The following is a 26131-nucleotide window of genomic DNA, read 5'->3' on the forward strand; positions in this document are numbered from 1 at the left end:
TCATAAGACACATCAATACCTTGACACACAGATTCGCTGTAGAGACTCGCGTTTCTGTGGGCTCATATGGGCTCATTTTACGAATTCTGGCAACTGGCCTTTACTGCACGACTCGCACCATCATCCGTATGCGACTTCTATCATGGTTCTGGTCATTCCACACACCACGCGCAGCTTTCCCGCGAAACGCGCCATAGGCGCGCTACTTTCCCACACAACGCGCAGCATTCCCGCGCGCGCTTAGCGCGTTTCTCTCACACTTGTCGCCCTACTCCATACGCAACTTCTGCTATGTCTCCAGTCATTGCGCATACAATGCACAGCTCTCCTGCAAAACGCGCCAGAGGCGCAACACTTTCTCACTGCTTAAGCGCACTCCATTGCGCATCATCCAGGAGCATCCTATCCATCATCCAACCAGTTCCTAGGTGTGTCCCTTTTCGTTGTCAGACCATATTTAGCCTATTACACTTTGTATTTCAGTTATGCACCCTTACTTTACATCACTTTACCTCACTTACATACTTAGAGCACTCCCTATTCAGCTCTGAGCCCTGGGAGAGCGCTTAGGTAGAACTTACATACTTTCATGTTCGTTTTACACCAGAGCTTCCTACCACATCTTTCTACCACCATGTACTTGGCAGTTAGTTCCATGCAATGCATGCGTCCGTCGTCGTCTTAAGGCCCTAGCATCAGTCTAAAGCTAGTGGCAGTATCAGTATCCATCTATATCCGCGCTTTTCACCATATTATCGTCTCTCTACACTTGTGCACTGCTTGCACTACCATCCCAGTTCTCTGCGCATTTTCGCCTTTCGCACTTTTGCCTTCCCACGCTTCGTGCATTTTCGCCTTTCGCACTTTTGCCTTCCTGCGCTTCGCGCATTTTTCGCATTTCACTTTCCCGCGCGCGCCTTGAGCGCGTTTCTCGCGCTTACATCGCCTTTTTGTCGCCTTTGATCAGGGTTGATCAGCATCATTTCAGTGGATCCTTGCTTTCTTTGCTTCCCTTAAGGGTCGAACATATCGCACAGCATATCAAGACCCAACATAGAGAGTGTTTGCTTGTCATCTGACTTGCAGTCACCTTTGTTGTGTTACCCACATCGCATCCATTGAATATTTGCGATGAAGGAGATCCACATAAACTTGTACCTACATATTGAGATATAGCTTGTCATAGATCTTCCATAGATATGTTCAAGGGTACTTGAAGGCCATGAGCGACTGCCAATTCCCTCAAAGGTACTATTGATAATTTTTCATAGCCACCAAAAAAATTATCTACAGTAACATTAGAAGAACCCACTTGGGTAGCTGAAACTTTTGTTCGGTCTCTAACAACAGAAGACAACAGAGAGCAGATATTATCTACAAACAGTCACTCAGACATATGAAGATGATAATTAACACCAATACACGTACCTTCAGGCTGGAAATTCCAACTATGATCACCAGAAAGTCGACCGACATCCGTTTCTGAAGGCCATTGGAACTGAGAACTGTCGTACTTTGCATTGACAGACGCAAGCCAATCACGACCGAGCTCAACATTGCATCCACTCAGATAGATGGGTCGAAAAGTCTGTCAGGAATTGTGCCATCCGTCCACAGTAGGAATACAAACCGGCCCAAGAGCAGACTCTATGGCCACTCCGTGATGATTGGAGACAGTTTGTGGTACATTGCAATCGTGCAGAAAAGACAATGACGCGGTCAAATCGAGACTCACATCATCGACGCGAATAACAGCAGGGATGTCAGTGAAAGATCTGATGACTTTATAAGAAGATATAGACATAAGTATTAAGTAGTCAAAAACTAGGAAATCAGATCAATGTGTGCAGGCAGAATAATTGGGAACGAGCGTTCAGAATCATGCGAAACAAAAACCTCAAACAGACATCAGTCACATGACAAACATGTTTAGGGCCAGATCATTGCATTTTTACACCAAAAGTGAAAAGATGAGGTTTTTTAGAGGATGACACTGGCAAAACTCACTATTGCCATAGTGGGAATTTTAACTTCTACTCTCTGATCAGATATGTAGGGTATGCTAGTCATCGTCGCGAACTGGGCTCATGGGTGCAATAGGAAAAACAGCAAGAAATTCATGTCCATTGAGAAGCTCACCCAAGCACCATTGACCTGTTTTCTTGTACTGTTCCAACACCGCTAAAGGCTCAGTGTGGTCAACATAAAACTTGGTGAACACAGATGATATAGCTCCATTGTCGCAGCTGTCTTGGAAGAGCGAACCCCTCAGTTGAGCGGCCTTTAGATAGCTAATGGGGGAAGATGCCAGAATGCCCTTTGCATGTTGACGGATGAAGTCCAATTCAATGTCCTTGATATTAGCAGCTTCATGATTTTAGTCATAACATTTGAATATAATGAGGGTGATAACTCACCAGCATATTTCACCAAAGCATTGCAAGCAGCAGGGTGAGATGAGATGAGACCAACGATGTTAACGCGGGAGAATAAGGCATGGCACTTCAGAGTTTGCAAGAGGTGGGTTGTGATGTAACACTGACGGACTGCTTCATCGACGACAAGCTGTGTCACCCAGCCAACTTAATGAAATCAAAAGGTGAGCTTTGCAATAAATTGAGATAGCTACCTTTATTTTCACCATAGTCCCAGACCGTGGCAAATGCGTGTCCATAAAGTTGAGGACACTCACTCTCAAGTGGATCAACTTGGATGTAGCAGCTTACCAAAACACTACTCTCCAGGTGAGACAAACATTGGGATCGTAGTCTTGCACCATTCATCTTGACCTGTTTCCCTGTGTAAATGATTCAGCCATGGCCAATGATCAACATCTCGACTACTGACCAGCTACAGTAAATTTGGAAATTGTAGCTGCCTGATTGCCCCAAATACCATAGTTAGAACTGAACATATTGGCGCACAATTTCAGTGTATTGTCGGAGACTTTGCTGCCCAACGTCATCTTATAAGAGAAAGAGGCTTTGGACGGAGAAGTGGGACAGGGGAGGACAAGGCCTCTTGTTGGGGGAGTTACAGGTGTCATCATCGACTGTGACATTATTGGAGAAGATGTGCAATTATATAATTCATACCAACACATATATATTATCAAGCATGGTCTGTGCGCTTGGAACCCAACAGCAAGATTGACTCATAAAAAATAGCAACCATTGTTTGTCCTGATGAACAGTGTGCTGCAGGCGTATGGACATGTAAATATTATGGTGTAATACTGTGAAAAAAACTATAAGAACTGCTTGATACACGAGCTTAAAGCCCATCCTCACAAGCCCATCCTCACTTACTATGTCAAGTACCCCTCTGAGTTGGTCTGGCACAGGCAATATTCACAACCAGCATCAGTATCCTCATCACTATCCACAGCTGCCAGCACATCATCAGCAACCTTTCACACAACATTATCTGCAAATGCTGCACATACCACAGCACTATCTGCCACCTTTGCAGCATTAGTATTATCCCCCACACTTCATTCACACTGGCCAGCCTCCATACCAGCAGTATCTTCCAATGCAACCAGCAAGGAAGTTCCAGCTCCAGAGTATACTCCAATGCAATCGGATCCAACCCCAGAACTGTCCCAGGCATCATCAAAAGCCCCAGCATCATCCCAGGTATCAGTGAGACTGCAACAAAATCCTGAACTGTGCCCTGGAGTTTTTAGTTTCAACATTGACATTATTATGGGTGACATGAAGCATGGATTTCATGGTGAGACTGACATGCCTTGGGATGACTTCAAAAGTCGCATTCTTGCATACCTCAATGCTCCTGAAGAAGTCCAGCTTGTGTATAAGTTTGTAGGTAATAACAGTAATGTTACAGTTACTGTATGCCCCTATTTTCTTTCTCTTTTACTTGCTTGTATTACATCACGTGCCACATGATGCTACCGCTAGACTTATCTCTTTCTTGTCTTATCTTCAATTCATTGTATTACATCATGATCACTATCAAGCCATCGCTAGGTGATCTATTCTTGCTATCTCTGACTCATTTACGTTCTCACACCTACCCTGAAGCAGTTGTTGTTTGCTATATAAACTCGCTCTGTACACTGTAAGTCTTTACTTTAATCTTACTAGGTTTTACCTGGAACTTCCTTCACTTAAGACCACCAATCTTAAGTCATCTGAACTCAATTCAAGTCAAGGACACTCTCCTTGACCTGTCTTACAGAACCGACCCATTGTATACGCAAGGGTCCTGAACCGACCTTAGCCGAATACTCTTATCAAGTAGCTATACGTCAGAACTATCCTAGTTCGTAACAGATTGTGGACAACAACAGGTGTTTCCTGTGAGCCTCACTAATCTCATCATGGAGCTTGTCTAGATACATATCACAGCTGCAGGACAAACAGCCATGCATGTACTTTTGTTATGTCAGAATTTGTGCACAAAGAGATTGAATATGGACGCACCTCAATATCTTCCAAGTCCATCATCCAAGTTCTACCACTATGATTACCACTCTGGCTTTCTTTATTTGGCCTCCCAGTCAATTTGTAGCATTGCGCAATTTTTTCTATTGTCAATTTGCTTGCACTAGTGTATGCCATGATTTTGGACATGTCAAGGAGCGGTAGCATTCAGATGATAATCTCACATAGTTCTTGCAATGATTTGTGACCTTTCATAGTAGGGTAAGAGAGACACTCAATAAATGTTTGACTGGAGAAAAAAGTGTTGTTATAGATGTTGACTCTGAGGGCAGGTGACCACCAACTTCACCGAATCACTTAGTTTGTTTTGCTGGTCATCTGCATTCGATTTTTCTGATCAGTTTTGTTGCTTGGACCATGTCAATAGCTTGCTTCGTTGTTGAGATAAAAATCAATCTTTGTAGGACTACTTTTTGGAAATAAATGCACATTTTTTTTGGGGAATTACCGCCGGCCTCTACCATTATGCAAATTGCTGTAATGGGATCTGGGTGGATTTTGTTTTTAGTGTCCAAAAATCACTCATTTTGGGTACACTTGCACAATGTTTCATTTTGGGAAGGCTCCACAGTGTCAATTTTAAAATTTTGAATTGGTAGGTTTATTGAGAATATGCTAATACTTGTTCTCTGTAAGTAGTTAAGACTGTTGTCCCTTGACAGTTATGCCAAAAGGCAGTGATAATCAAAGCTCAAGCTTGATTATCGTGGACAGTATTTATGTTGATTATGGGAACTCAGGTAAGCAACGAGCTTACATTCTCCAGCTGTTCCGAATGAAATATGTGTTGAGTTGTGAGCTCTGAAGTGCATTGTGCTTTACCCATCGATTGTGCATTATGGATCAGGTGATAGTACACACTACAAACCAGCCCAACTTGAAGATCGATATACAATTTGCTGCCAATCGGGGATTGGTGCTTCCCAGTGCCGCTACGATTTCTTATTCGAATTCAAGGTTCCGTCGAATCTTGCGACTGGCCATTTCCAGGCCACAAAATACTGTGCTAAGGGTACATTGATCTGCAAAGCAAGCGCAGGTAACAGCACTATAAGTTAAAGCCTACTTTTTATCAAGCACTGATACACTACCCTATTTCTAGCAAGTCGAAAGCTGCACATTGCATCAATTTAACACGTCAAATCTGTGACACAACTGCTTGCACTCACCCAACGCAGGACTTGAGAACACTTGCTCAAATTCAAGTCTACAACCTTCGCAGGCCACCTCGATGGTAACAGTCATTTTCTCACCACAGGAGAACCGTGTTGGCATCAGTGATTGCCATCCATCTTCTAAGCCCAGCAGCTCTTCCTTCTCTTTCTCAGGAAAAAATGCGACAGTGCCCATTAGTGCGATTCGTTGGGGTCGCGAGTTCCAGCTGAGGCTCTTCATGGATTTTGTGGGAGTGGTGACATTCCAAATTTGAATCTGGGTGAGGGAGCCAGATGAGGTGTAGGTCTTGTTGGCCGCAAGGCCATCTTCGGGAGTGGGAACAAGACTGTCGATATAGCAAGATTTGAATTTCGACTTGCGTAGGTGCCATTGGAAGAACATTGAATCCTGGAGACGACATAAATGACCGGGTGACTTCAGGTGGAGATCCACTTACGTCGTCGCTCAATATGACGTGTGAGCCCGAAGTATACACTTGGTCAGGTAAAGCCTTGTTTACCCGTATGATTTTCCCCGGAAAGTACGTCACAGGTCCTGCTTTCCAACCTGAAAAAGTGCTCATGATAGCTGAACATGCGTACCTTTTCTTCCGAGCTCTTCAGAGAATTCCAGACCTGGAAACTGGCTTGGCTGCCGCAAACCATGGGCATTATGCTGCCCAGAAATGCTGGTAGAGGTAACATACAACGCGCATGCACAAGCTACTGTTAGGACAGAGAGTCCGAGCTTAGCCCAAGTGAACCATTTGGATGCAGGATCTGCTTTGCGGGGCTCAGAGATGAACTTGAAGTCTCCGCTGGGGAGGAGAATTGCTTCTTCTCCATAGTCTTCAAGTTGATATTCCAGATCGTGCATGTGGAGAGGTGAATGTGATACTACGAAGGTCTGTTGTATATCTAAGACCGGCTTATTGAATATATCAGTGCTTATCGGTGGTAAAGTGCCCATTTACCTGTTTCACTCGAATGTTTGGTAAGGCGCACCGAAACCCACGCAAACGAAATTCCGGTTTGGATGGTATTGAAACTTCATACGTCAGAACTTTGTTTTTGTCCAACCATGACTTATTGGAAACACAAGACGAGCAACGAGTACAACACACACGAATGAATTACAAATCCGGCACGATGTTTCAGAGGATGGAGCATACGAAGACAGGAAATTACTCCAGCGAGTCACATAACGACCGGGATGGACATTGCTACAAAGGACGACCAGCTATTTGCAACGATACAAAAAAATACTCACCCGGATGAAGTACTGCTAGGTAGTCCAGCGATTGCTGACAGTAAAATCACATGCCCTGTGCGAACAATTACAGATATCAGTGACGAGATCATATGCGGACTTACCAGACAGTCAGATAAAAGCCAGACACGTCGCTGTTCAGGATGGGATACATGCAACTTACGGTATGTTGGAGTTCCTCGCTTCGCTCACCTGGATTTGGAGTACTGACGGTAGAGCTATTAGCAACATTACAAAAAAGTACTCACCTGGATGTAGTCTGGCGAATGCTGATAGTAAAATCATTTTCCCTGTGGGAACGATGAAGTTAGTGACGAGATGATCATATGCGGAGTCGCCAGGTGGTCGAGTAAAAAACCATCAACCAGATGCACCACATGGTCCACACCCTGGTAGGAGTATCCATACACCTTGGCCATAGTAACAGTATTGTTGTTGATACTCAGTGGAGATTGCCAAATGCTTCCTTTACTGATACGTAGCTGGGGAGCGCTAGTATGGTTCACCAGTTCCCTTCGGATTGCTTAGGTTCCTTCAGCCCACATATCAGGCAGAGATCTCACTGTTCCCCGTCCTTGGATCATTTCCAGGCCTTCCTTCCATCAAATTGTCCGTCAAGTTTCAACTACTTCTCTCGTGAGAAAAACGGTCCCACAGAGTCCCACAGGCGCCTGTGACGCTTTGGCGAAGGTACGTTGACTTGTAAGCAGGAACCGTCTTCCGCGTGGCTCGTCACGCCGCAAGGGCCCCCCTGGCACCGCGTGCCGTTTTGGAATGACTGCGAGTCTTCCTTTGTGTTTGCACTTCGGACGAGTCGGACCTCCCCATTCGTGTCTCCCCCTCCCTCCCTGTTGATTTGAAGTTCATTCCGTGTTTGTTGTGGTTTCGTTTGGTTAATTATCGTTGAGTTGTGCTGTTGTCATCGACATTGTCAATGTTTTTACCCCCAAGAATGGCGCCGCGGCGAATAGGAACGATTACTTTTCAATCTTCTTAAAATTCGAGTAGGAGGCAGTACTTTCAAGATTGTATCTAATCACCGCATCAAGCACCTGCCAGTATCTCCGATTGCTTCACGTTCCCGATGTCATAACTTTCAACGGGAATGCGTTGAGAACGTCACTTTTTGACTGCACGACAAATGTATACCCACACTGATGAAGCACAGGTTGTTGGCGCACTAACCTGTCGATTTAAAAGGATGAATGGGCACTTCTCCCCAGCCCTTCAGTCTTATCCTCATGGCCACTTCCGTCGTACCGCAGGATGATTTCCTGATGGCAGTATGGAGCATTCAAGTGATGAATGTAAGTGTCTGTCTGAACCAAAGCAGCGTTGATCCCAACTGAGAGATTACTCTCAGTATACCGATGGTCTGTCCTCTCGTTCTATGAAACAGGGAATTTCTGACGAACACATCGTAGTCGCGGTTACTGCTCTTTGGGTGAGTTTCCCCTTGGATTTTCAGCACAACTCCTTTCACTTCTCAGGTGAAAGGTTTATGATTTATTGTTACGATTCCAGCAGGAGGTGATGGCACTGTTTATGCTCGCAGTTATTGATCTCATCCCCCTTTTTCATAGGCAACATTTCTCGCCCAAGCCAACAAGAATGTTGCAAAATTTCTGTACATCGGAGCCCGCTATATGCCGTTGTTGATAGCTGTTCCTGGCCTCATCTGTGAGCATATATCCATCCTCTATGATATTTTTAGTCTCACTCGGGTCCCAGTTGACCAAGTCTCCCACATGGGGAACGTTGTGCGTGCGCGACCCTGACGTCATATACGTGTTTCTCACTGTTTCCATAGGACTGTCAGAGTATAGGTGATCTTGCAACAGGCAGGGCTTCAGCTATAACTGATCTTAAAGTTGTGCTGACAACTATTATATCTAGCCTTCGGTATGATAGCAGCATTCTGCGCAGAATGTTTGTGACTTCTGTCACTAGATTCACTTGCACTTTCTCACCGTTCGTTAGCTATCTTCGTACTCCGAACCTGCGCTATGTGGGAGGTGAAACACCTTCTACGTCAGGTTATGTTCGTCATCGTAGCTGTATGTATCCTTTATCAAATCTCCTGCTAAGTTACTCAGGGAACCGGTGACAATAGGGTATAACAGTTACTGGGCTAATCATGTTTACCTTTGTCCCGGGGCAGTACGTGTTTGTACCTGATGTTCCGACATGCAAAACATTGCAAGTTGCAAAAGAGCAACGGTTATTGGTGGCGTTCCTAGCGCTCCTGACGTTAGAACTTAGTATGAAGAACTTTTTACATAGTTTCCTCCGGAGCTCTGACTTCCATCCTCAGTCCTTGTTATTTTTACTGCTATAAGGGCCGTAAAGAATTACAGATCAACATCAAGACCACTTCTTACACTTCTCCTCACGCACCATATGTTCTACTATGGTTGTGGATTTCGTGCGTGTACTCTACTTCTATGACAGCGCAATAAACTCTTTTCTTCTAGTCTTCAGCATTATCAATGTCCTGTGTGTGGCGCTGTTCGAAGTCAGTTTGATCTCTTTGCCGCCAGGCTTCACACAAGCTGACATCCTGCTTATATGCATAGTACGAATATGCCGCAGTCCTCTTCAAGTACGCGACGACCTCCAAGTGCTCATCGTAAATGCTAATTTCATTGCAATCAACAGCCCCCAAATAATGATGCATGCGATCTTGACAACACGTATGCACTACCGGCTCTGGGAGTCCGAGGATGCTCGAAGGAGTTATCGGTCAGAGCAGTACCCTATGCCGTCGCTATTCTGGCAACCCCCAGAAGAGACTGCGACGTCTTAGTCAGGTTCATGCTACAGGTGACTTTCGCTGGAAAGTGATCTACAGTACTTAACACTAGTGTCGTGCACATATACCGCCTGGAGTATGATTGAGCCTCCTGGTGGCCCTTCATCTGACCATCCGTAATTGATCGAGGATGTCACAAATTTTTGGATGACCGTTTTAGATTCGCTATCACCTACCAGGTTTGGAGCAGCGATGTTAACGTCCGCGTCCGAGTCGCTCCTCATCCATCTGCAGTGCTCATCTGTGATGAGCCTCCGTCAAGACTGCATCTGACACTGTCTCATATTCCTCTCCTGATCCAGATGATTGTCTGCTAACGAACCCCATTCATAATCAGCAACGCTTATATTCATACCCACCATCTTGTCCTCATCAGGAGTTCAGCTAATTTCAAGTACTGACAGTTGATATACAATGTCTGCGACTCTAGATCTGTGTGACAAGTCATGCATAGGAGGTTGTAGACGACAGCCCGAAGCGTGCTGCAAACTAAGACTCGTGCTACTCACAAGGTTACCAAGTCTATGATCTGAAAGGAGGTAGCAAGAATCGTAGAATCGCACACTGAATACTGTCTACAGTACTAACTAGTAGTAGGACTGTAGTCAAGTATGATGATGAATCACGTGCGCATGATTGAAGGTTGAAACACTGTTCACGCGTCACCCAAGTTGATACTAGTATACGCATCTTCAGAATCACTACGGGCTATATGGCGCATATCAATGATAGTGTCGTGAACAGCAATGAACTTTTTCACCACGACGACGATCCTAGAGCTTACCCATTCCCATGCGGACGATTTGCTGGTAAACGGCTCGACACTGTCTCAAATGGCTTGAGGCGGTGGGCAACACAAGCCCACCTTGCAAGAAGATCCTGGGTCAGGACTGTGTACAGTAATTACGGCTGACACTGATAATAAATTCAGTATCCTGCCTACATAAAGGCCAATAAACGATACGAAGAATTACTCCTTCAAACTCCTGAAGCCTACCCCTTCCCCTTTGGAGAGCATAAAGACAAAAGACTCGATGAAGTACCGGAAGACCGCATCTGGTGGGGTATTCATCCTTTACGGTCTGGTAATGTCTGGGTGAGTTGATCGGTGATCGGCACTGGCACGCGCTTCAATCACTCTGAATTGTAGCACCAAAACCTGGCGGAGGCAAATCGTCTTTACTTGGACAAGGTATACGACCAGAAGTCACCAGGTTCAGTCACAATATGGTTTGGAAAGCGGTATAAGGGATATAGGCTCGATGATGCATACAAGCGTCCTGGTTTCATCAAATTCTGTCTGAAACCAGAGCAAAACAAATGCCAGTGGGTGAGTCGGAAGTTCCCCAGCTGCACCTAGCACTTGATGTTCACTTTTCCCAGTATTATCAGTTCAAAGACCTAGTTCAGAGGTACAGGATACATCTCCAGACCCACCGACGGCCACACCACCCCAGAGCACCTGCGCACGTGGAAAACCCCACAGGGCAACTTCTTGGAAAACGGGACGATGGCCGCGGGTCTGTGGAGCCGGATGATGACTATGAGCGCGATGGCTTTGTAGTCGATGATGACGAGGAAATCTACCAAGAGGATGGTAGTGATTTTGAACCAGCCAATAACACCAATGATCCCGCAGTGGATGTCGACAGTGACAGGCATGACGAAGAAGAGCACGCTAACTCTGACTCTGCAAAAACCAGTGACGCAGACCGATCTGTCGCACAGGCAGAAAGGCTCTCACCCTCCCACGCGAGTGCAGACATCTCTCAAGCATCGGGCTCAGATCCAGATGACAATATACCTCTGGATGAATTGCGCAACAAGACTATAATAAAGCGCTTGTCTGATGGAATAAAAACAAAGGACACGTCCTAGAACAACCGTCGAAGAATTTGCCATTCGAGCTCGGGAGAGGAAACTGATACCACTGAGCAGCCCCCACCAAAACGCCTCAGACGCAAGTCCGAACATGAAGGTGCCGATAGTCTTTCTGAATGTTTTAAACACTGATAGGACTTCACTTAGTCCATAGGTCTGCACAAACCGATTCCCACTCTGATGTAGAGTCCGCTGCACTAGATGAGCCTGAGACCTCTCATCACCAACAACTCTCTCAATCTCTCAGTGCTTTGTCGTTGTCTCAAGAATCCGCTGGAAGCCCAGACAATGATGATGAACTCCCACACGCACCTCGTAAGTCTCTGCGACTTCAAGGGACGTCTGTACGACGCGATGACGACTTGGACACACCAGAGTATGATACTCGTATGAATACACCTTCACGCCTGGGAAGACGCTATCGTGCATTGATTCAGTCAGATGTTGAGGAGTGAGGATTTCAGCGATCCTCGATACATATGGACCTTCAGAACAAATGTAGTTGTAGTTGTGGTGAGCCTAAATTGATATGGAAGCAATTTGAAAACTGTGGACCGTACCCTACCGTACCTTTCATCCTGATCTAATCGGTGATCATGATCATGCATATGATCATGATGACTCTCGGTTTCAAAATACGACTTCGATCAAACCATCTAGATCTAAGCATCGAGATGTCGAGAATCTAGATCATCGATGACCTAGCCGATTACTGATCCTTAAAGTGGGTCCACCCAGAGACTGCCACGTCTCGTACACATTCGCTCTGACCGAATACACATTGTGACGACGTGTAGACCCAGAAAAGTGAGCTGTACTCACAGTGATCATCTGATTGTGCGATCTAAATCTAGCGGCGAATGCCAGACTGGAGGTATTCAGCATTCTCAGCAATCAGGCATGAAGAACGTCGAATTATGACGTATGCTTCGGAGACTAGTATGCAACTTACTTGGAAACGACCTGCATTGATATTTCAGGACACCTTGGCTCAAGACTATTAATCAAAGACGCGCAATGCCAGGCTCGGTTTGGTTGTCAACCTGGTTCAGATTACCAGGTCGGGAACATAATCAAACAGGATAAAGGATGTTCAGTCCTAGTGACAGGTGTTCTCATTCCTCCAAAGTGTTGAATTAATTGAAATGGAACTTTGAGAGGGAAGAAGCGCTGGATGCTGATAAATGAAGATAAAGTACATGTCCGGCTAGCTGACCTGCTTATAACAACCGAGGTAATATGGCTGACTCGGGTCGTAAACACTGATTGGCGAAAGGAAATCTCCAAGACTGAAGGTACGAATATAAGTCGGAGCCGTGGGTATCATACGGAGGCGAACTGGGTGGTCACGAGGTGCCTGACAAGGGAGCAGATGAATTTTTGTTTGCTCTCGCGCTAGGAGTATTAATGTACATGTCGTTTAATAATCTGGAGGGCATCATACGCGGGGAATACTATTATTTGTGTTATCGACCGAGGAAATTGGGTGTTATATTAAATCTTGTGCAAATTAATGTCATGAAAGATCAATGTGCGATGTCGAGTGCCGGCTTCGGCAGTCAAGCTCTTGACGACAAAATGCCTGCTGGGGCCAGCCTATCAGTTCATGATGACTTTGGACATCATGAGTGTTGCACGCGGAAGTATGAACTTCATGTGGTCAGCTGCCAGCGACATAACAGAGATCGGAAGTCGTTTTGTCAGACCTGAAACAGAACACAATAAGTTCCGCGGAGAGGAAATTGATTTCATGATAAATTGTATTCGAGGCCAAGGCCGTTAGTTCAAACGTGTATTTGAATGGATTGATACCTGGAAAAATGGCTAGTCACCTAGGCTGTCAAAACAAGAAAATATAGATATATTCACCATGTTATCGGAAAGTGATGTTCGCAAGCTATGGGCCAAGCGATGAAGGACTCGGAAATGTCAGCTAAACGATGGTGCTCATCTTGGACTGATTTATCAAGTTCTTGTTCTTGAGAGATCCGACGTGACACATCTGAGACCTCACATGATCATGTAATTAGTCCTGGATAGTGAAGGAGGCAGCAAGTGACAACTACTGTATACTTACCTGAGGCTGCCATGTATCACTGTATACATATTGGGTGTGCAATGAGCTACATCGTGGGTCCATTGCCAGTGTCTAATCTTTTCATTTCCGTAATTTCTCGGGATCGTCGCCATTATCTTCATATGTCCTCCAAGTTCGAATCATCAATCATGGTACTGTAGAAGGGGTAACTGATACTCACTATACCCTGCTTGATTTGTCGATAAATTCTCCAGGATCATGGAGCAAATCAGCTTGCTCAAAATTTAGAGCAAAGAGTTGGATCCGTTTTCAAACTCCGTGCAGCTCGGGCAGCGGCGTATCAGTTGAATCCCTGACTCTCAACCTCAATTCAACACATACACTGGCAGGCGTCACGGGATCATCATGTCAAGGTCCTACGCCACATTTTTCCTGCTAGCTGACTTTATTTTGTGGGAAGCGTCTCCCTATATAAACCCGACATACATCCAATAGTAAGGATTCCCGAGTTTCCGCCGCCAGCGTTTGCATTGCACCGGTTTGCAAGTACTTCTCTGGCACCGCTAACGGTCGCGTAATACAAGGCCGCACAGGAATCTATAGCATTTATTGTTCACGTTCATTTGTCACTGCAGTGCACACTGCTTCACCTTTATCAAGGTCAGGAGGTCGCTTTATCGATATTATCACCTGTTCACATCGTCCTTGCATCCTCTAAGCACCGGCGGCCAGCATGAGCGACATCTATGATGACATGCCACCCCTAGTTGACTCGAACCCCAACATGCCGCAGCCACGTATACCCCCTCCAGTAGATGCGGCATTCATGGCAGGTCATACACCCGCACAAAATGGATTCATTGGCCAGGGGTGGAATGCGCCCCCGCCGCAAAATGGATTCACAGGCCAGGGGTGGAATGCTCCACCCCCGCAAAATGCATTCCCTGGCCAGGGGTGGAATGCCCCACTCCCGGAAAACGCATTCGCTGGCCAGGGGTGGAATGCGCCCATGCCTCAACCGTACCCTCCATTCCAGCCAGCAGCTCAAGAAGAATGGGCGAGGTGGGCTCAATACTGGCAAGCTCAGGTTGCGCCAGCACCGCCATCTGTGCCAAGTCCTTATGTACCACACCAGCCCATGAATCCTGAGACCGCTCAACATGGTCTCCCTAGGCGAAGTAATAGCTTTTCTGCGCCTGGTCCTTCCAACACACAGCAACAAGCCGCGGCGTGGAATGTGTGGGGACCATTGATGTTCCCTAACCACGCGAGACCTCCCATTCAAACATTCCCAAGCACAAGTTCACACACCCCCGCATCCGCAGTCTCCACGACACGGTCATTACCGGCTGCATATGTGCCTCCAGATTGGCCAGGAGAGCGTCCAAAAAGCTGGAGACGCGGCTTCAAATTCAAGTCGGGTATTTCATCCCTACTATTCCGAAGCAAGACTGTATCAAGAACACCCGATCGTAAGTTGTGCTTTGATTCTCGACTTTACGGAGCGATGCTGATATAGCAGCAGCATCCACCGATAGCGCCCGGCTCAACCTCGCTCCTGTCCTGCAATACGACAGAGCTCTAATCCTCGATCTCCGTCGTAGCCAACACTTGCTTATGATTCCAGCGCTGGGGCGCCCAGTAGTCGCAAATGACTTGATGAAACCGAGTACAAACCCACCGACGTTGTTCATGCGTCTCTATCACACGCGCTTACCGTGGTACATCGATGTCGTGCCGATGGGCAGTGGCTCCTATGTCACGCTGGGAGACTTGTTCATGACTATATGTCAATTCCTCGCTGGACCGATACGCAATGAGGATTACTACAATGACGAGCTAGATATCGAGGACAAGGAACAGCTTAGGCTGGCGTGGGAGTCGCGTTGTAACAACAAGAAAGAACGGATGGAGGGGGTGAAGCGGGTTGATTTTTTGCGAGAGAAGTACATGTTTCTGGGGTTGACTCGCGGCAAGAACGGTATGTGGCAGCTGCGTACAGGAAAGGGGGACCCGTAGAGATGGAGAGTTATACGATGATTGTCTAGTGCGGGTCTGCCGTGGTTCTAAATTCTGGCGGGCCGCGCTGATTCCATTCCACCGTTGGCGATCATATTCTTCCTTAAAGTTATTCTTCCTGCTTTGTACTGTTTTCACAGTCCGCCCAGCGGAGTCTAGAATACCCTATCAGCGTTTCCTACTCTTAGCCTGCTCGCGTTCCTGACACTGTGTGCGTGCCCGTCACCATACACAGTGGAGACATCGCGCTAGTTCAAAGGCCGGACCATCGTGTGCCTCCACTGGGTATTGAGTCAGAACATTGCTGTAACAGCGTTGAAGATGACAAGGTCCAGATATCGGATTACCTCGGCAAAAGTCATGGTCAATTGATGATCAATTGACCGTGACTTTTACCATGACTGTACCATCAAGCTTGTTACCATCATGGTAGTAGATTCTAGGCCCGTGAGTCGCGACTAGCCTGACTTATACTACGGAGGACTTGAGAAACGAGTCTACTAAGTATAGATTCCCCGACTCGTGATCATATCAATTATGCTTAATCGATTTTCCACGCAGGCTCTTGGCACGTTCCATATGCAACGTAGTCATGCGTCTTTTGGCACAACATTTACGTGAAATACGCAATTTGTCTCCAACGGGCCTATTCAAGTTGTGCTGGGGGGATCTCTCATGCCATATATAAACCGAGGAAGCATCATCCATGGAGACCGCAGGCGCCCGTGGTTGGCTCTTACTTTCCTTTCACGATGTCGGTCGAGCAGGGTGAACTGCGCAAAGACAAGGAAAGCGAAAGTTTCGGTGTACAAGCTGAGACTCGGGACATATTCACTGAGGATTCGTTGGACCCTGTATATCAGGCCAAAGCCAGGATCCTCAATGATGCGTTGCAGGAGATCGGAATGGGAAAGTATCAGGTGAGTGACTCGTAGTCGACGCATTCGTTTGTTAATAGGAGAGAAGTGGTACTTGTTCCTGGTAGCTGGATTTGGCTGGCTGTCGTGAGTTAGGAAATGAACATGGTCGTTGATGTTCTGCTAAACTTCGTCGTGTAGCGATAACCTTTGGCCGGTATGTGCGTTCTTCGTGTCTCGGGTACTCATTTGTTTAATATCTTCATAGATTGTCACTGGTTTGATATTGACGCCAGTAGTGAACGAGTTTAACGTACTAGGTCCATGGCTAAAACTCGCTCAAAACATCGGATTGTTAGTGGGAGCTGCGTTTTGGAGCATTTCTTCAGATGTTTGGGGTCGGAGGTATGATTTATCTGAACACTTTCACGTTATCGTGCTGTCTTGACGGGTTGCGCGTAGATGGGCCTTCAACATCACTCTGGGCATGACTGGTGTGTTCGCCATTGCGGCTGGGGGATCTATGAACTACGTTGCGCTCTGTTCCCTGACCGCGGTGTGGTCAGTAGGCGTAGGTGGCAATTTGCCTGTCGACTCTGCTGTCTTCTTAGGTAAGGAAGAGGATTTGCATTCGGTTTTAATGATATTGATGCGTCTTGTAGAATTTGTCCCCGCTTCTCACCAATATCTATTGACGGTACTCTCTGTCTGGTGGGCCTTTGGGCAACTGTTGGGTAGTCTGGTCGGAAATTCACTTGATTGATACTTACGGTGCATACTAACTTGCTTTAGGTTGCATGGCCCCTTATTTCCGATTACTCTTGTCCCACCACCGTCCCCCCTTCTCCCTGTCCAAGATCCTCAAATGAAGGGTGGCGATATTTCTTGTTCACTATGGGTGGGCTCATGATGTTCCTCTGGGTAATCCGCTTTTTCGCTTTCAACCTATACGAGAGTCCAAAATACCTCATGGGACGAGGTCGAGACGAGCAGGCAGTCGAAGTCGTCCACAAAGTTGCAGCCTACAATGGAACAACAAGCAACCTTACCCTCGAAGACCTCAAGAGGGCTGAAAAACTGGCTGACGCTGCCGTCGACGATGGCGTTCATATGGACACATCTGCTTTGGCTGCTGTGCGGAGGAAGATGGGAATATTTAGTAATAACCATGTTAAATCGTTATTTGCCACTCGAAAGATGGCTTGGTCGACCACTATTTTGATCATTATTTGGGGTAAGTCTGCATTACGAGATGGCTCGAGTATCGACTAATGTTTTTTGTGTTCCCTCAGCTTTGATCGGCCTCGCGTTTCCGCTGTAGGTTTGTTCAATTTTTTCGTGGACATCCTTACTCAGACTTGCTCAGGTACAACGGCTTCGTGACATACTTGTGAGTGGTTCAAGATATGACTAGCTCCTCACCAACTCCTTACTAGCTTGGCCACCCGTGGGGCAAATTTTGGCGACAGTTCCACATATATCACGTATCGCAACGTACGCCCGTTTACTTTCTGCCGTTTGCTGGACTCACATCCTATATAGCAAGTCATACTAAGCGTGATAGGCGTTCCCGGAGCATTAATGGCAGGTTACTTTGTCGAGCTTCCGTACCTCGGTAGGCGAGGCACCTTGGCGATTTTCACCGGTAAGACCCTCAGGATAAGTTACGCGCTTCAGCTGATTCAATCTGTCGTCAAGTATTGACAGGTGTATTCATACTGGCATCCACTACCGCACGCACATCCAATGCGCTCCTTGGCTGGAATTGTGCTTATAGCTACACGAGCAACGTCATGTATGGTGTCTTATATGCCATTTCACCCGAATTGTTTCCTACCAAAGATCGTGGAACTGGTAACGCGCTCGTGGCCACTGCAAACAGAATATTTGGCATCATGGTAAGTCCATTTGTCGTTGACCGTACCTGTGTGCGCTTTGCTACCCTCTAATTTACCACACAGGCTCCGGTCATTGCTCTGTACTCTAACCTCACGACAGCTGTGCCAATCTGGATTTCAGGAGCCATATTCATCGTCGCTGGTTTTATTGCTCTTTTGCTACCATTTGAACCCCGTGGTCACGCATCTTTGTAGCTAATCAATTATACACGGCTGGGCGGACGCCTTCATGATATTGCACCATCGTCAATAACCTTGTAAAAAACTGTAAATGGAGCATGGAGCACATAAGTGCGTCGTATTGTTCATTATAGGTAGAACGGAATCCCATATACAACTGGTGCTGCCCCGGTGAGATATTTGAGTTTGCATGCCTCTCGGGCTTTTGCAATTGCGGTAACTGCTGACACACCCTGCCCCCCTCCACGAGTCGGAGTCAATCTCAACGAGTCAAAAACTGCTTGTGAGAACTTGTCGATATCGCGGTCAGTTACATCCCAAAGATTCGCCACTAGTAGAGGGCTGTGCACGATGAATGTTGAGCAGGGAGTGTAGATAAAACAAGCTTGCGACGTACCATCCAGCAATCATGTAATTGAACGGGGTGCCTACTCTGTCAAAATCACCCATCTCCTTCAATGACCCACTGGAACACCCCCACAACATCGTCGCTGCACAGCGCGGCAAATGACGGATTTTGTGTGACCGCACGTATTGTTCTCCTCCACCGTGCCCGAAATACCTAAAAGTCATCAAGGTCTGATGCAGCAATTAGTCAAGAGTCACTCACACAACCAGATCTTTCCGCGCAAGAGCATCTAAGAATTGCTGTTCGCTTGGCGGACGTCCAATGACTCCCTCCCAGCCTACACTCCGCATCTGCTCAAGCCATGGTTTGAATCGCCCCTCAGTCCCTTTCAAGTCTCCGCTAGGGTTAAGCACGAAGAACGTCTTGCGTGGATCTACGAATGTCCTATCAACAACACCCCCTGATCGGTTCTTGGCAGACGCAAGTCGAACCCGATCAAGCAAGAATGAAACGTTCGGGATGCGGCTCACGCTCTGGCCCCTCAAGACTGGTATCGACTCCCAAGGAACGCCCTGTACATTGTGGTCCAGGACGAGGAACATGTGGGGGTCGTCTACCGAAGTTGGATTCACCTTCCCTCGCTTGTTCTTGAAAGTGGTATGCTCCTCCAGCGCACAGCGAAGATCCACTGTTACTTGATCTACGTCTATATCTGCGATGGCGACTGGGATGCCATGGAATGTGTACAGGTCAAGGATGAAGAAGAGTAAGTCTTCAAGCTCTTCTTCACGACATTTCGGACTCAGGGATGAGAAGCAATCGAGGAGCACGTCAGACAAGCGAGGAGGCTGCTTCTGTTTCTTGTCTGGGGGAGGAAGAATGCGCTTGAACACCTTCTCGAGACGGGCGCGGAGGTCGGTGATGAGCTCGGCTGATATAGGTGAGACAGGACTGAGAATGGTCTACGAAAGTTGTTCACTCAAAAAGTATTTGCCAAAAGAGAATGCTCACTTTGAATGCCCCCAACCAGCAAAATTCGATGTTCTCTAGCAGCTCTTGCATCCTTTTATCCAGCGTATTGCGCTCCGCCCACCAGGCAGTTCTTGCTCGCGGATCATCATTTCGTACGTTGACTGCGTTGCGTGTCCCTTGGTCGCTTAAGCGGATTATTTCAGCGAGCTCTTTCACCGCATCGTCAAACGTCAGGTGTTCGTCTTCGTCCGATTCGCGTCGGCCTTTGAGAGGCACACAGAACATCAACGGCTCAGAAGAAACTTTCTGACGGGAAATAAAGAGGGTACTCTTGTCAGGCGTGAGGCTGATATGGACGACTGTCCAATGAGATGGAAACTGTGACATGGCGGTGGTCGATAGTAAGGAAGTGTCTGAAGTCTGCTCTGCATACGTCTCGCGGATAGAATCCCAGTACGCCGTCATGCTTGCATTCGAGTCGTCGTCATCGTCAGATGCTTCCTCAGTGCTGGAGGTCCTCAGTTGCCGAAATTTAGACGGTCTCTTCCGAGGTAGCGGGGAACCGCTGGGCGTCATAAGGGGCCATTTAAGATCGTCAAATTGCACGCTGGGGAATTTATATTGAATAGCCTCTAGCATTTCACGGCGTAGAGTAATTGCGGATGACGCATCTAGTCTGGCGTCAAAAACAGGCCTCATCAGGTAAATCATAATCTTACCAAGAAGGCGCGCAGCAATAATGGGTCCATCCTTTCCCCCTTTTCCAAGGGATGTCTGAAGCGCTTTAATGAGTGCAAGATTTATAGTCGCTTCGCGGACGTGAGGGACATTCCCCCGATCCGCGGTAAGTGCAAGGTCGGCCCAAAATAATTTCTCTGCCTGGTCCAGAGTACTCAAGATATCTTGTGTCGAAGGTGTAAGCGATACCACTCGGTCGCTTGTCATGCCCGTCGGAAGTGCGATTGCTGAACACAAATGTTGAGTTCTCGAGGGTTGGTATGCAAAACGTACGCACTAGATTCAGCCAAGGAGCTCAGGAACATATCTGAACGGAATTGGTCGTAGACGCTATGCAGGGTGAGTTTCCCCATGAGTGCATGCTCTTCTCCCTGTGAAAGATTTAGCTATAAAATCCGACATCAATAAGCAAGTCTCACTTTTGTGTCTTGGGAAGCAGGCAAAGCCATAAGACGGTCTATCAAATCCTTGATTGTAGCATCTCCATCATCGCGCAGTAGCCAGACTGCAGTTGACCAGTTAGCAGGTTTAGGGTTTAGAAACGAAGCTCCTTACTATGGCGGCGGAGAATGTCAGACAACAAGGTAGGGACTATTGCTCCCTGTCCGGCGGTAGCTAAGGCAGCTTGTGGTGAAAGGGTTACACTGGATTTACGACGACTAGAAATTTTGATTAGAGGAAGCGCATTGAACGCTAAGCGCGACTATCACCTGCCGTCGAAGGACGCCAACTTTCCCTCTAGTTCCCCAAGCATTACAGATGCCTCTTCGTAGAGGTCCTTGGCGTCCTGGACTTGTTCATTCAAGCGATTCCAATCTCCATTCAGCCGCTTCATATCAGCTGCATCCACACCTGGCAGATCTTGCAGCAACTCCGCAGCCTTGGCCAAGCTGTCCCTACCTGCATCTAGCTGCCTCTGGTACAACTGGATCTCACCCTTACGCATCAGTGCACGAGCAACCATGGTTGGGGCGTTAACAGACTCGGCGAGGTCTTGTGTTTGCTGAGCAAAATACTCAGCTTCGCGGCAAGAACCACGGGTGAAGTAGGCGTGAGTGAGCGTCACCAGGGTTGAAAGTAGTCCTTCAACCATTCGCCACTCCATCCCGTCCATGAGACGTTTCTGACCTAATGATCTCAGGTGATCATTGGACCGAGTATCGCTGGCGGTTGACGATTCTGGAGGAGTAGCCTCAAATGGATTTGAATCATCGGTTGCCTTTGTGGGTTTGGAGGAAGGCTGGCTTAATCGAGAAAGCGTGTCCACCGCACGATTCCACAGTCGCAACGATTGCAACGTGCACTCTAAAGCACCGACTACATTGTTCTGGGGGAACCGAGTCAGACAACAATACGTGATGGACAACCGAAAGACAGACCCTGGAGTATTGAATAGCTGCGGAGACCCTGCAAGCCATCGCTGCACACTCGAGCCGTCCAACACGCAGTCTTATCCGTTCAGCAGTCGGTAGAGCTTTATCTTCGGGCGGAGAAGATTCCGACAAACCCATGGCTTCACAGTAGAAGGAAGCACTAGAGAGCGAAATGTTGAGTCACAGTAGAAGAGCCTTAGCGTGAAGTAATCTCACCTTTCAAGAATGTTGTTTCCAAGAGCCAGAATCTCTGCATATCTTAGCAAATAACTAATACGTACTTCGTCGAAAACATCACTTGATTTCAGCACCGCTGAACTCCGTGCAAAAATGGAATTGGCTCGCTTCGTTCTGCCCAATTTAACATACTCTGACGCGAGATCAATGCATACAGTGATGTATACTGTTCAGAAAGATGAAAACAGCAACTTCTAGAAGACATGGTACACTCACAATTAGCCGATACGACGAGTTGACGTTCACAGATGCGCTTCAGAGCCTCCAGAAGCTTGATCTTCAGTAAGACTAGACCCAGAAGTCCAAGTAAATGGACGTTCATTTCTGCTTGATCAATCAACGGCGTTCGGCAAAGGATCCTGACAAAGCTTACGAAGTTGACCAACGATTGTCTCGAGGTCGAATACAACTACCACCTTCTGAACGCCAATCGTAGCACCAGCCTGCTTCGGAGGCGTGCTTTGAATCACATTCGACACGTTCTCAAGAGCTGCTCGTGGAACTTTGTCAGGCAATACAGATGGCAAGCAATTCCGAAAACAAACCTTTGCGGGGACGTGGTGTGACAGGATTGTGCGCTCTGGTCTTGTTTGTTGTACGTACGCTCGCAGCTCTTGTCGGCTTCTTCGCAGGCACAGTGTCCTTAGGTGACTTCTTCGCACGAGCAGGCGATCGCTTCGTCTTTGGATCCGTTTCAGTTGAAGAGTTAGGAATAAGCCCGCGCAGGATCTTGCACGCCTCTTCTACATGGTATGACACAGTCGAAGTCATCGGTGATCCTGCGCTACGATACGCGAAGAGGCTCAACCAAAGATGAACCGCTACAGTGTACTGTAAACGGAATGCTACAAAGGCGGAGTCGTGCCCAAGGTCCTGGAATGAAAAAACTATAACATTCAGAAGCAGAAAAGAGGCAAAGACGTACCTCGACAGTGAGCAGGTTTAAAACTTCTTCACCCAGGTGCTCCGCGGTCCAGCAAGTCTCTCCATCATTGGCATTCCCATCCTTCCATAAGAGCTCCATGCACTTCAAGAGGACTCTAGCCCTGCGCAACGGAAGAACGGTAGCCTTGTACACCGATAGAGCATCTCGCAACAGCCCGCGCACAATAGTCTGCACACCATCCTTCCGAAGGCAAGGTTCGAGAATCGAACTCTGACGCTCGAGCAGCAGGCCCAGGACCTCATCCCTAATAACACCCGGCTTCAGTGCAGTATGGAGGCTGACTTCACTTGTAGGGAGAAAAAGTTCGCATGTCGCTGTGTACGTTAGTCTGTCAATTATCCCACCAAGCTGCTTTGTGCTTGCATTCGCGCTGAAAGCATTTGTTGATGTTGCTGACCTAGCTAGGTGCTCTAGACCGGATGAGCCGTACGGAAAGGCCTTTACGCTCTCCAAAAATGCACCACACGCAAGCTGACAGCGCCCAAAAACATTAGCGTTCCATACCGGGTAGGTAAGCAATGCAAAATGATTACCTTCCGGTCCCCCATCTTAGAATAGCACACCGCAAGAAGCTCCCACCTTCGAAACATCTGTTCTTCGAGTTGTTTCCACCCTTCGTCCCGTTCGCCATCCTCTGTGTCGTCCTGCATAACACCCGCTCGTATGTGAAGTGCCCGTGCACCAAGTGAACATCCTTCCTTCAGAAAACGCACCGCGCCCCCGTACTTGGAGCTTTGATATAGCGTGCCAGCCAAATTGTGATATGCCCCGGAGATACAGCGGATGTAGTTGGCACGTGCAGAAGCTGGGATGGCGTTCACATGATCGGGGGTGGAGTCCAGAAGGACTATGGTATGGTTGAGGAGGTCGAGAGTGGGCGTATAGGTGTCAGAATCATTGCATTTAAGCCGTATGCGCGCAAGGGTAAATAGTGAATCGAGGGATGCGGTCAAGATGTCCTTATTTGGATTCTGCGACGACACCCGTCAATTCCTCCGTTCATGGGTTAAGTTGAAGCTTACCTGCTTGAACACGCCTTCCAGGGCAGTGGAGATTGTCATAAGTATGGAAATGATTACATGACTTTGGACCTTCGTCTCTCCATCCAGGACCTTGATGCAAGCTCGTCTGAGTCTCTCTAAGGCACGTTGGAGCTTTCCTTGCGCACGGTGCAGCTCTTCATTCGGTTCGGCCGAAAGGCACAAAAGGCGCCCCAAACCAGGAAGAACCTTCGTCGCTTCGTGAATACGTTCTGTTTCGTCTGCAAATGTATTTGTCAGGTATTGTAAAGATACCAGACATGATAAAAACTGACCGGTATTTGCATCCAAGCATGCAGTGAGTTTAGTTAACACTGCCAAAGCGCGTGCGCACTCGAAAACGGCAGTGTCCCTGTCCTGGGGCGAAGGAGCAGAGATGTCGAGTTTACTCAGATTGTTGGCTAGGCTATTGACCTCGGCCAACGAGCAAGATGAGGATCCTGGACCCATCAGGTCTGTTATGCGATCAAGGGTGCGCAAATCGTTGCTCTGTTCAGCAGGTCAGGACCATGTTAAATCGATATCATAATGTCAGTGACGCACGCGTTTTGCGAATCTCGTCCACGTCTCACAGAGCAGGATAAACGAATTCCCCTCTAAAAACGATAATTTGGACTGTGCGATCTGTACGACCTCACCAAGGGACTCCGACACGAGCGTTGCGACAGAGAGCTCCTCCGCTTCTGACGTGGGAGAAGAGGATCTGACGTACACTGTGCATGACTTCTGGATTTGATCCCAGAATGTATTTGGCTGAACGGTTCCAGGGCTCGTGCATAGAAGGCACTTGAGTGCATATACGCGGACGAGGAAGGTCGAGCGCGCGTTCGCAGACATTGAGGAGCATGATTTTGTCAGCGCAGTATATGCCCGTGTGAGCGTAGTGTCTTTATGCTTGCTAGGCAAGGATACACAATAAGGCATCCATGTCAAGAGCGTGCCGGATTCTACCAAAGCCGTGCAGACCGAGTCCAGGGTAGCAATAGTCGATGACGAGGAAGACATCGCAATATGCGTGAATAAAATTATTGCGTGCATTAGATACGTTGAGATAAGCGTGAGGAGCACAGCGTCTACTGGTGGTGGTATCATTGACAGCGGGAGGTAAAGCAGGCGAACTGGCGACTTTGAAGTAGGGGCAGAGTGGGCTGATGCTTTTGGGTTAGGTACCCCAAGCAAAGCGAGCAGACGAGCGTGCATATCACTAAGGAAAGGAAGGGCAGTATCATGCTACTTCATGGTTGAGTTGAACTCGCAGGAGAATTCATTTACCACGCACCATCTCCAACACAAGCAGCTTGCTCATCATGCTGGATGCGGCGCGCTCTACGTCGAGGTCACCTGGACATAGAACACGAAGGCATGACAAAGCTTCATTTGCACGAGAGATAGCAGCTGACACCTTGCTGAGCGCGCTCGACTTCGTTCTTCCTTCCTTCGAATTTGCTTTCCATCCGGACTGTGCCACTGATGATAACGTTTGCAAGGATGCGTTTACGTGAACCATCGCAGAAATTTTTCGTTGTTCCGGAGACTCGTCTTTCGCCTTCTGCGACGCCATTGGAGGCATAACGTTTAACTTTAAGTTGAGCAGCGACAGCGCGTAGTAATGGAGTGCAACAAAGTTTCTGGATAGGTCGCGTCAAGCACGTGACCGGCGCGTGAGATGAATACTACTAATAGAATTGTGCAAGTTTTGGCCGAGTTGCCGAGCAGCGATTTATGACTCCGAACACAATCTCCTCCTGTCACGTACATGATCAATCAACATCACTCAGTTATCATATCGGAAAAAATTAGAGTGGTATTAGAAGGCAATTGAAAATCACTAGTAAAATTCCTGATTTTTAATTTTTAACGCATGTGCTGGCTTCCCTCCGATGGATTGGCATGGAAAA

At 47.4% G+C, this 26131-nt stretch overlaps 7 protein-coding genes across 7 annotated transcripts; 4 read left to right on the top strand and 3 right to left on the bottom strand.

Moving 5' to 3' along the window:
* Window positions 1-2062: 2062 nt before the first annotated feature.
* Window positions 2063-3046, bottom strand: DFJ58DRAFT_663154 (uncharacterized protein; the record flags this gene model as incomplete). Its single annotated transcript, XM_041382338.1, has 4 exons — window positions 2063-2367; window positions 2418-2582; window positions 2630-2797; window positions 2848-3046. The coding sequence occupies 4 exons, from the start codon at window positions 3044-3046 to the stop codon at window positions 2063-2065; spliced, it is 837 nt and encodes a 278-aa protein (XP_041241850.1).
* A 2510-nt stretch (window positions 3047-5556) lies between these two features.
* On the bottom strand, window positions 5557-6500 carry DFJ58DRAFT_717150 (uncharacterized protein; the record flags this gene model as incomplete). The annotated part of the gene is made up of 4 exons (XM_041384332.1): window positions 5557-5582; window positions 5639-6032; window positions 6082-6191; window positions 6227-6500. The coding sequence occupies 4 exons, from the start codon at window positions 6498-6500 to the stop codon at window positions 5557-5559; spliced, it is 804 nt and encodes a 267-aa protein (XP_041241851.1).
* A 1186-nt stretch (window positions 6501-7686) lies between these two features.
* Window positions 7687-9859, top strand: DFJ58DRAFT_797256 (uncharacterized protein). Its single transcript, XM_041390627.1, has 12 exons — window positions 7687-8200; window positions 8293-8337; window positions 8418-8423; window positions 8477-8617; window positions 8704-8734; window positions 8790-8822; window positions 8874-8950; window positions 9007-9154; window positions 9208-9318; window positions 9368-9408; window positions 9470-9495; window positions 9552-9859. Exons 1-12 carry the CDS (start codon window positions 8099-8101, stop codon window positions 9697-9699), a joined length of 909 nt encoding a protein of 302 aa, XP_041241852.1. The 5' UTR covers window positions 7687-8098; the 3' UTR covers window positions 9700-9859.
* Window positions 9860-10357: 498 nt separating this feature from the next.
* Window positions 10358-12160, top strand: DFJ58DRAFT_797259 (uncharacterized protein). Its single transcript, XM_041390628.1, has 6 exons — window positions 10358-10588; window positions 10637-10801; window positions 10856-11035; window positions 11089-11576; window positions 11598-11683; window positions 11734-12160. The coding sequence occupies exons 1-6, from the start codon at window positions 10418-10420 to the stop codon at window positions 12039-12041; spliced, it is 1398 nt and encodes a 465-aa protein (XP_041241853.1). The 5' UTR covers window positions 10358-10417; the 3' UTR covers window positions 12042-12160.
* Window positions 12161-14357: 2197 nt separating this feature from the next.
* DFJ58DRAFT_730063 (uncharacterized protein) lies at window positions 14358-15643 on the top strand (the record flags this gene model as incomplete). Its single annotated transcript, XM_041385827.1, has 2 exons — window positions 14358-15096; window positions 15150-15643. 2 exons carry the CDS (start codon window positions 14358-14360, stop codon window positions 15641-15643), a joined length of 1233 nt encoding a protein of 410 aa, XP_041241854.1.
* Window positions 15644-15938: 295 nt separating this feature from the next.
* On the top strand, window positions 15939-18921 carry DFJ58DRAFT_479076 (MFS general substrate transporter). Its single transcript, XM_041380583.1, has 13 exons — window positions 15939-16563; window positions 16610-16647; window positions 16702-16717; window positions 16769-16905; window positions 16963-17111; window positions 17163-17242; window positions 17293-17734; window positions 17793-17817; window positions 17867-17890; window positions 17937-17994; window positions 18043-18145; window positions 18199-18398; window positions 18462-18921. Exons 1-13 carry the CDS (start codon window positions 16396-16398, stop codon window positions 18591-18593), a joined length of 1572 nt encoding a protein of 523 aa, XP_041241855.1. The 5' UTR covers window positions 15939-16395; the 3' UTR covers window positions 18594-18921.
* On the bottom strand, window positions 18707-25803 carry DFJ58DRAFT_730065 (peptidase family C50-domain-containing protein; the record flags this gene model as incomplete). Its single annotated transcript, XM_041385828.1, has 20 exons — window positions 18707-18920; window positions 18976-19140; window positions 19189-19889; window positions 19939-20570; window positions 20619-20864; window positions 20915-21008; window positions 21057-21142; window positions 21193-21296; window positions 21348-21964; window positions 22017-22170; window positions 22227-22413; window positions 22464-22571; window positions 22621-22737; window positions 22793-23120; window positions 23173-23664; window positions 23727-24164; window positions 24216-24454; window positions 24509-24722; window positions 24777-25463; window positions 25513-25803. 20 exons carry the CDS (start codon window positions 25801-25803, stop codon window positions 18707-18709), a joined length of 6114 nt encoding a protein of 2037 aa, XP_041241856.1.
* Window positions 25804-26131: the final 328 nt, after the last annotated feature.

This window comes from Suillus subalutaceus (assembly GCF_016647625.1).
Source record: "Suillus subalutaceus strain FC151 chromosome Unknown DFJ58scaffold_83, whole genome shotgun sequence".
Taxonomy (NCBI): Eukaryota; Fungi; Basidiomycota; class Agaricomycetes; order Boletales; family Suillaceae; genus Suillus; species Suillus subalutaceus.

What these genes read in the sequence shown, in the direction of transcription:
- DFJ58DRAFT_797256 (XM_041390627.1), top strand. Translation starts at nt 8,099, where the DNA reads ATGGGCACTTCTCCCCAGCCCTTCAGTCTTATCCTCATGGCCACTTCC. An exon ending in TGTGTGTGGCGCTGTTCGAA is followed by an intron (nt 9,409 to 9,469) that starts GTCAGTTTGATC and finishes TTATATGCATAG; the next exon opens with TACGAATATGCCGCAGTCCT. An exon ending in TATGCCGCAGTCCTCTTCAA is followed by an intron (nt 9,496 to 9,551) that starts GTACGCGACGAC and finishes TGCAATCAACAG; the next exon opens with CCCCCAAATAATGATGCATG.
- DFJ58DRAFT_797259 (XM_041390628.1), top strand. Translation starts at nt 10,418, where the DNA reads ATGGCGCATATCAATGATAGTGTCGTGAACAGCAATGAACTTTTTCAC. An exon ending in ACCTTGCAAGAAGATCCTGG is followed by an intron (nt 10,589 to 10,636) that starts GTCAGGACTGTG and finishes TAATAAATTCAG; the next exon opens with TATCCTGCCTACATAAAGGC. An exon ending in AGCAAAACAAATGCCAGTGG is followed by an intron (nt 11,036 to 11,088) that starts GTGAGTCGGAAG and finishes CACTTTTCCCAG; the next exon opens with TATTATCAGTTCAAAGACCT.
- DFJ58DRAFT_479076 (XM_041380583.1), top strand. Translation starts at nt 16,396, where the DNA reads ATGTCGGTCGAGCAGGGTGAACTGCGCAAAGACAAGGAAAGCGAAAGT. An exon ending in TCAGATGTTTGGGGTCGGAG is followed by an intron (nt 16,906 to 16,962) that starts GTATGATTTATC and finishes GGTTGCGCGTAG; the next exon opens with ATGGGCCTTCAACATCACTC. An exon ending in ACAGAATATTTGGCATCATG is followed by an intron (nt 18,399 to 18,461) that starts GTAAGTCCATTT and finishes TTTACCACACAG; the next exon opens with GCTCCGGTCATTGCTCTGTA.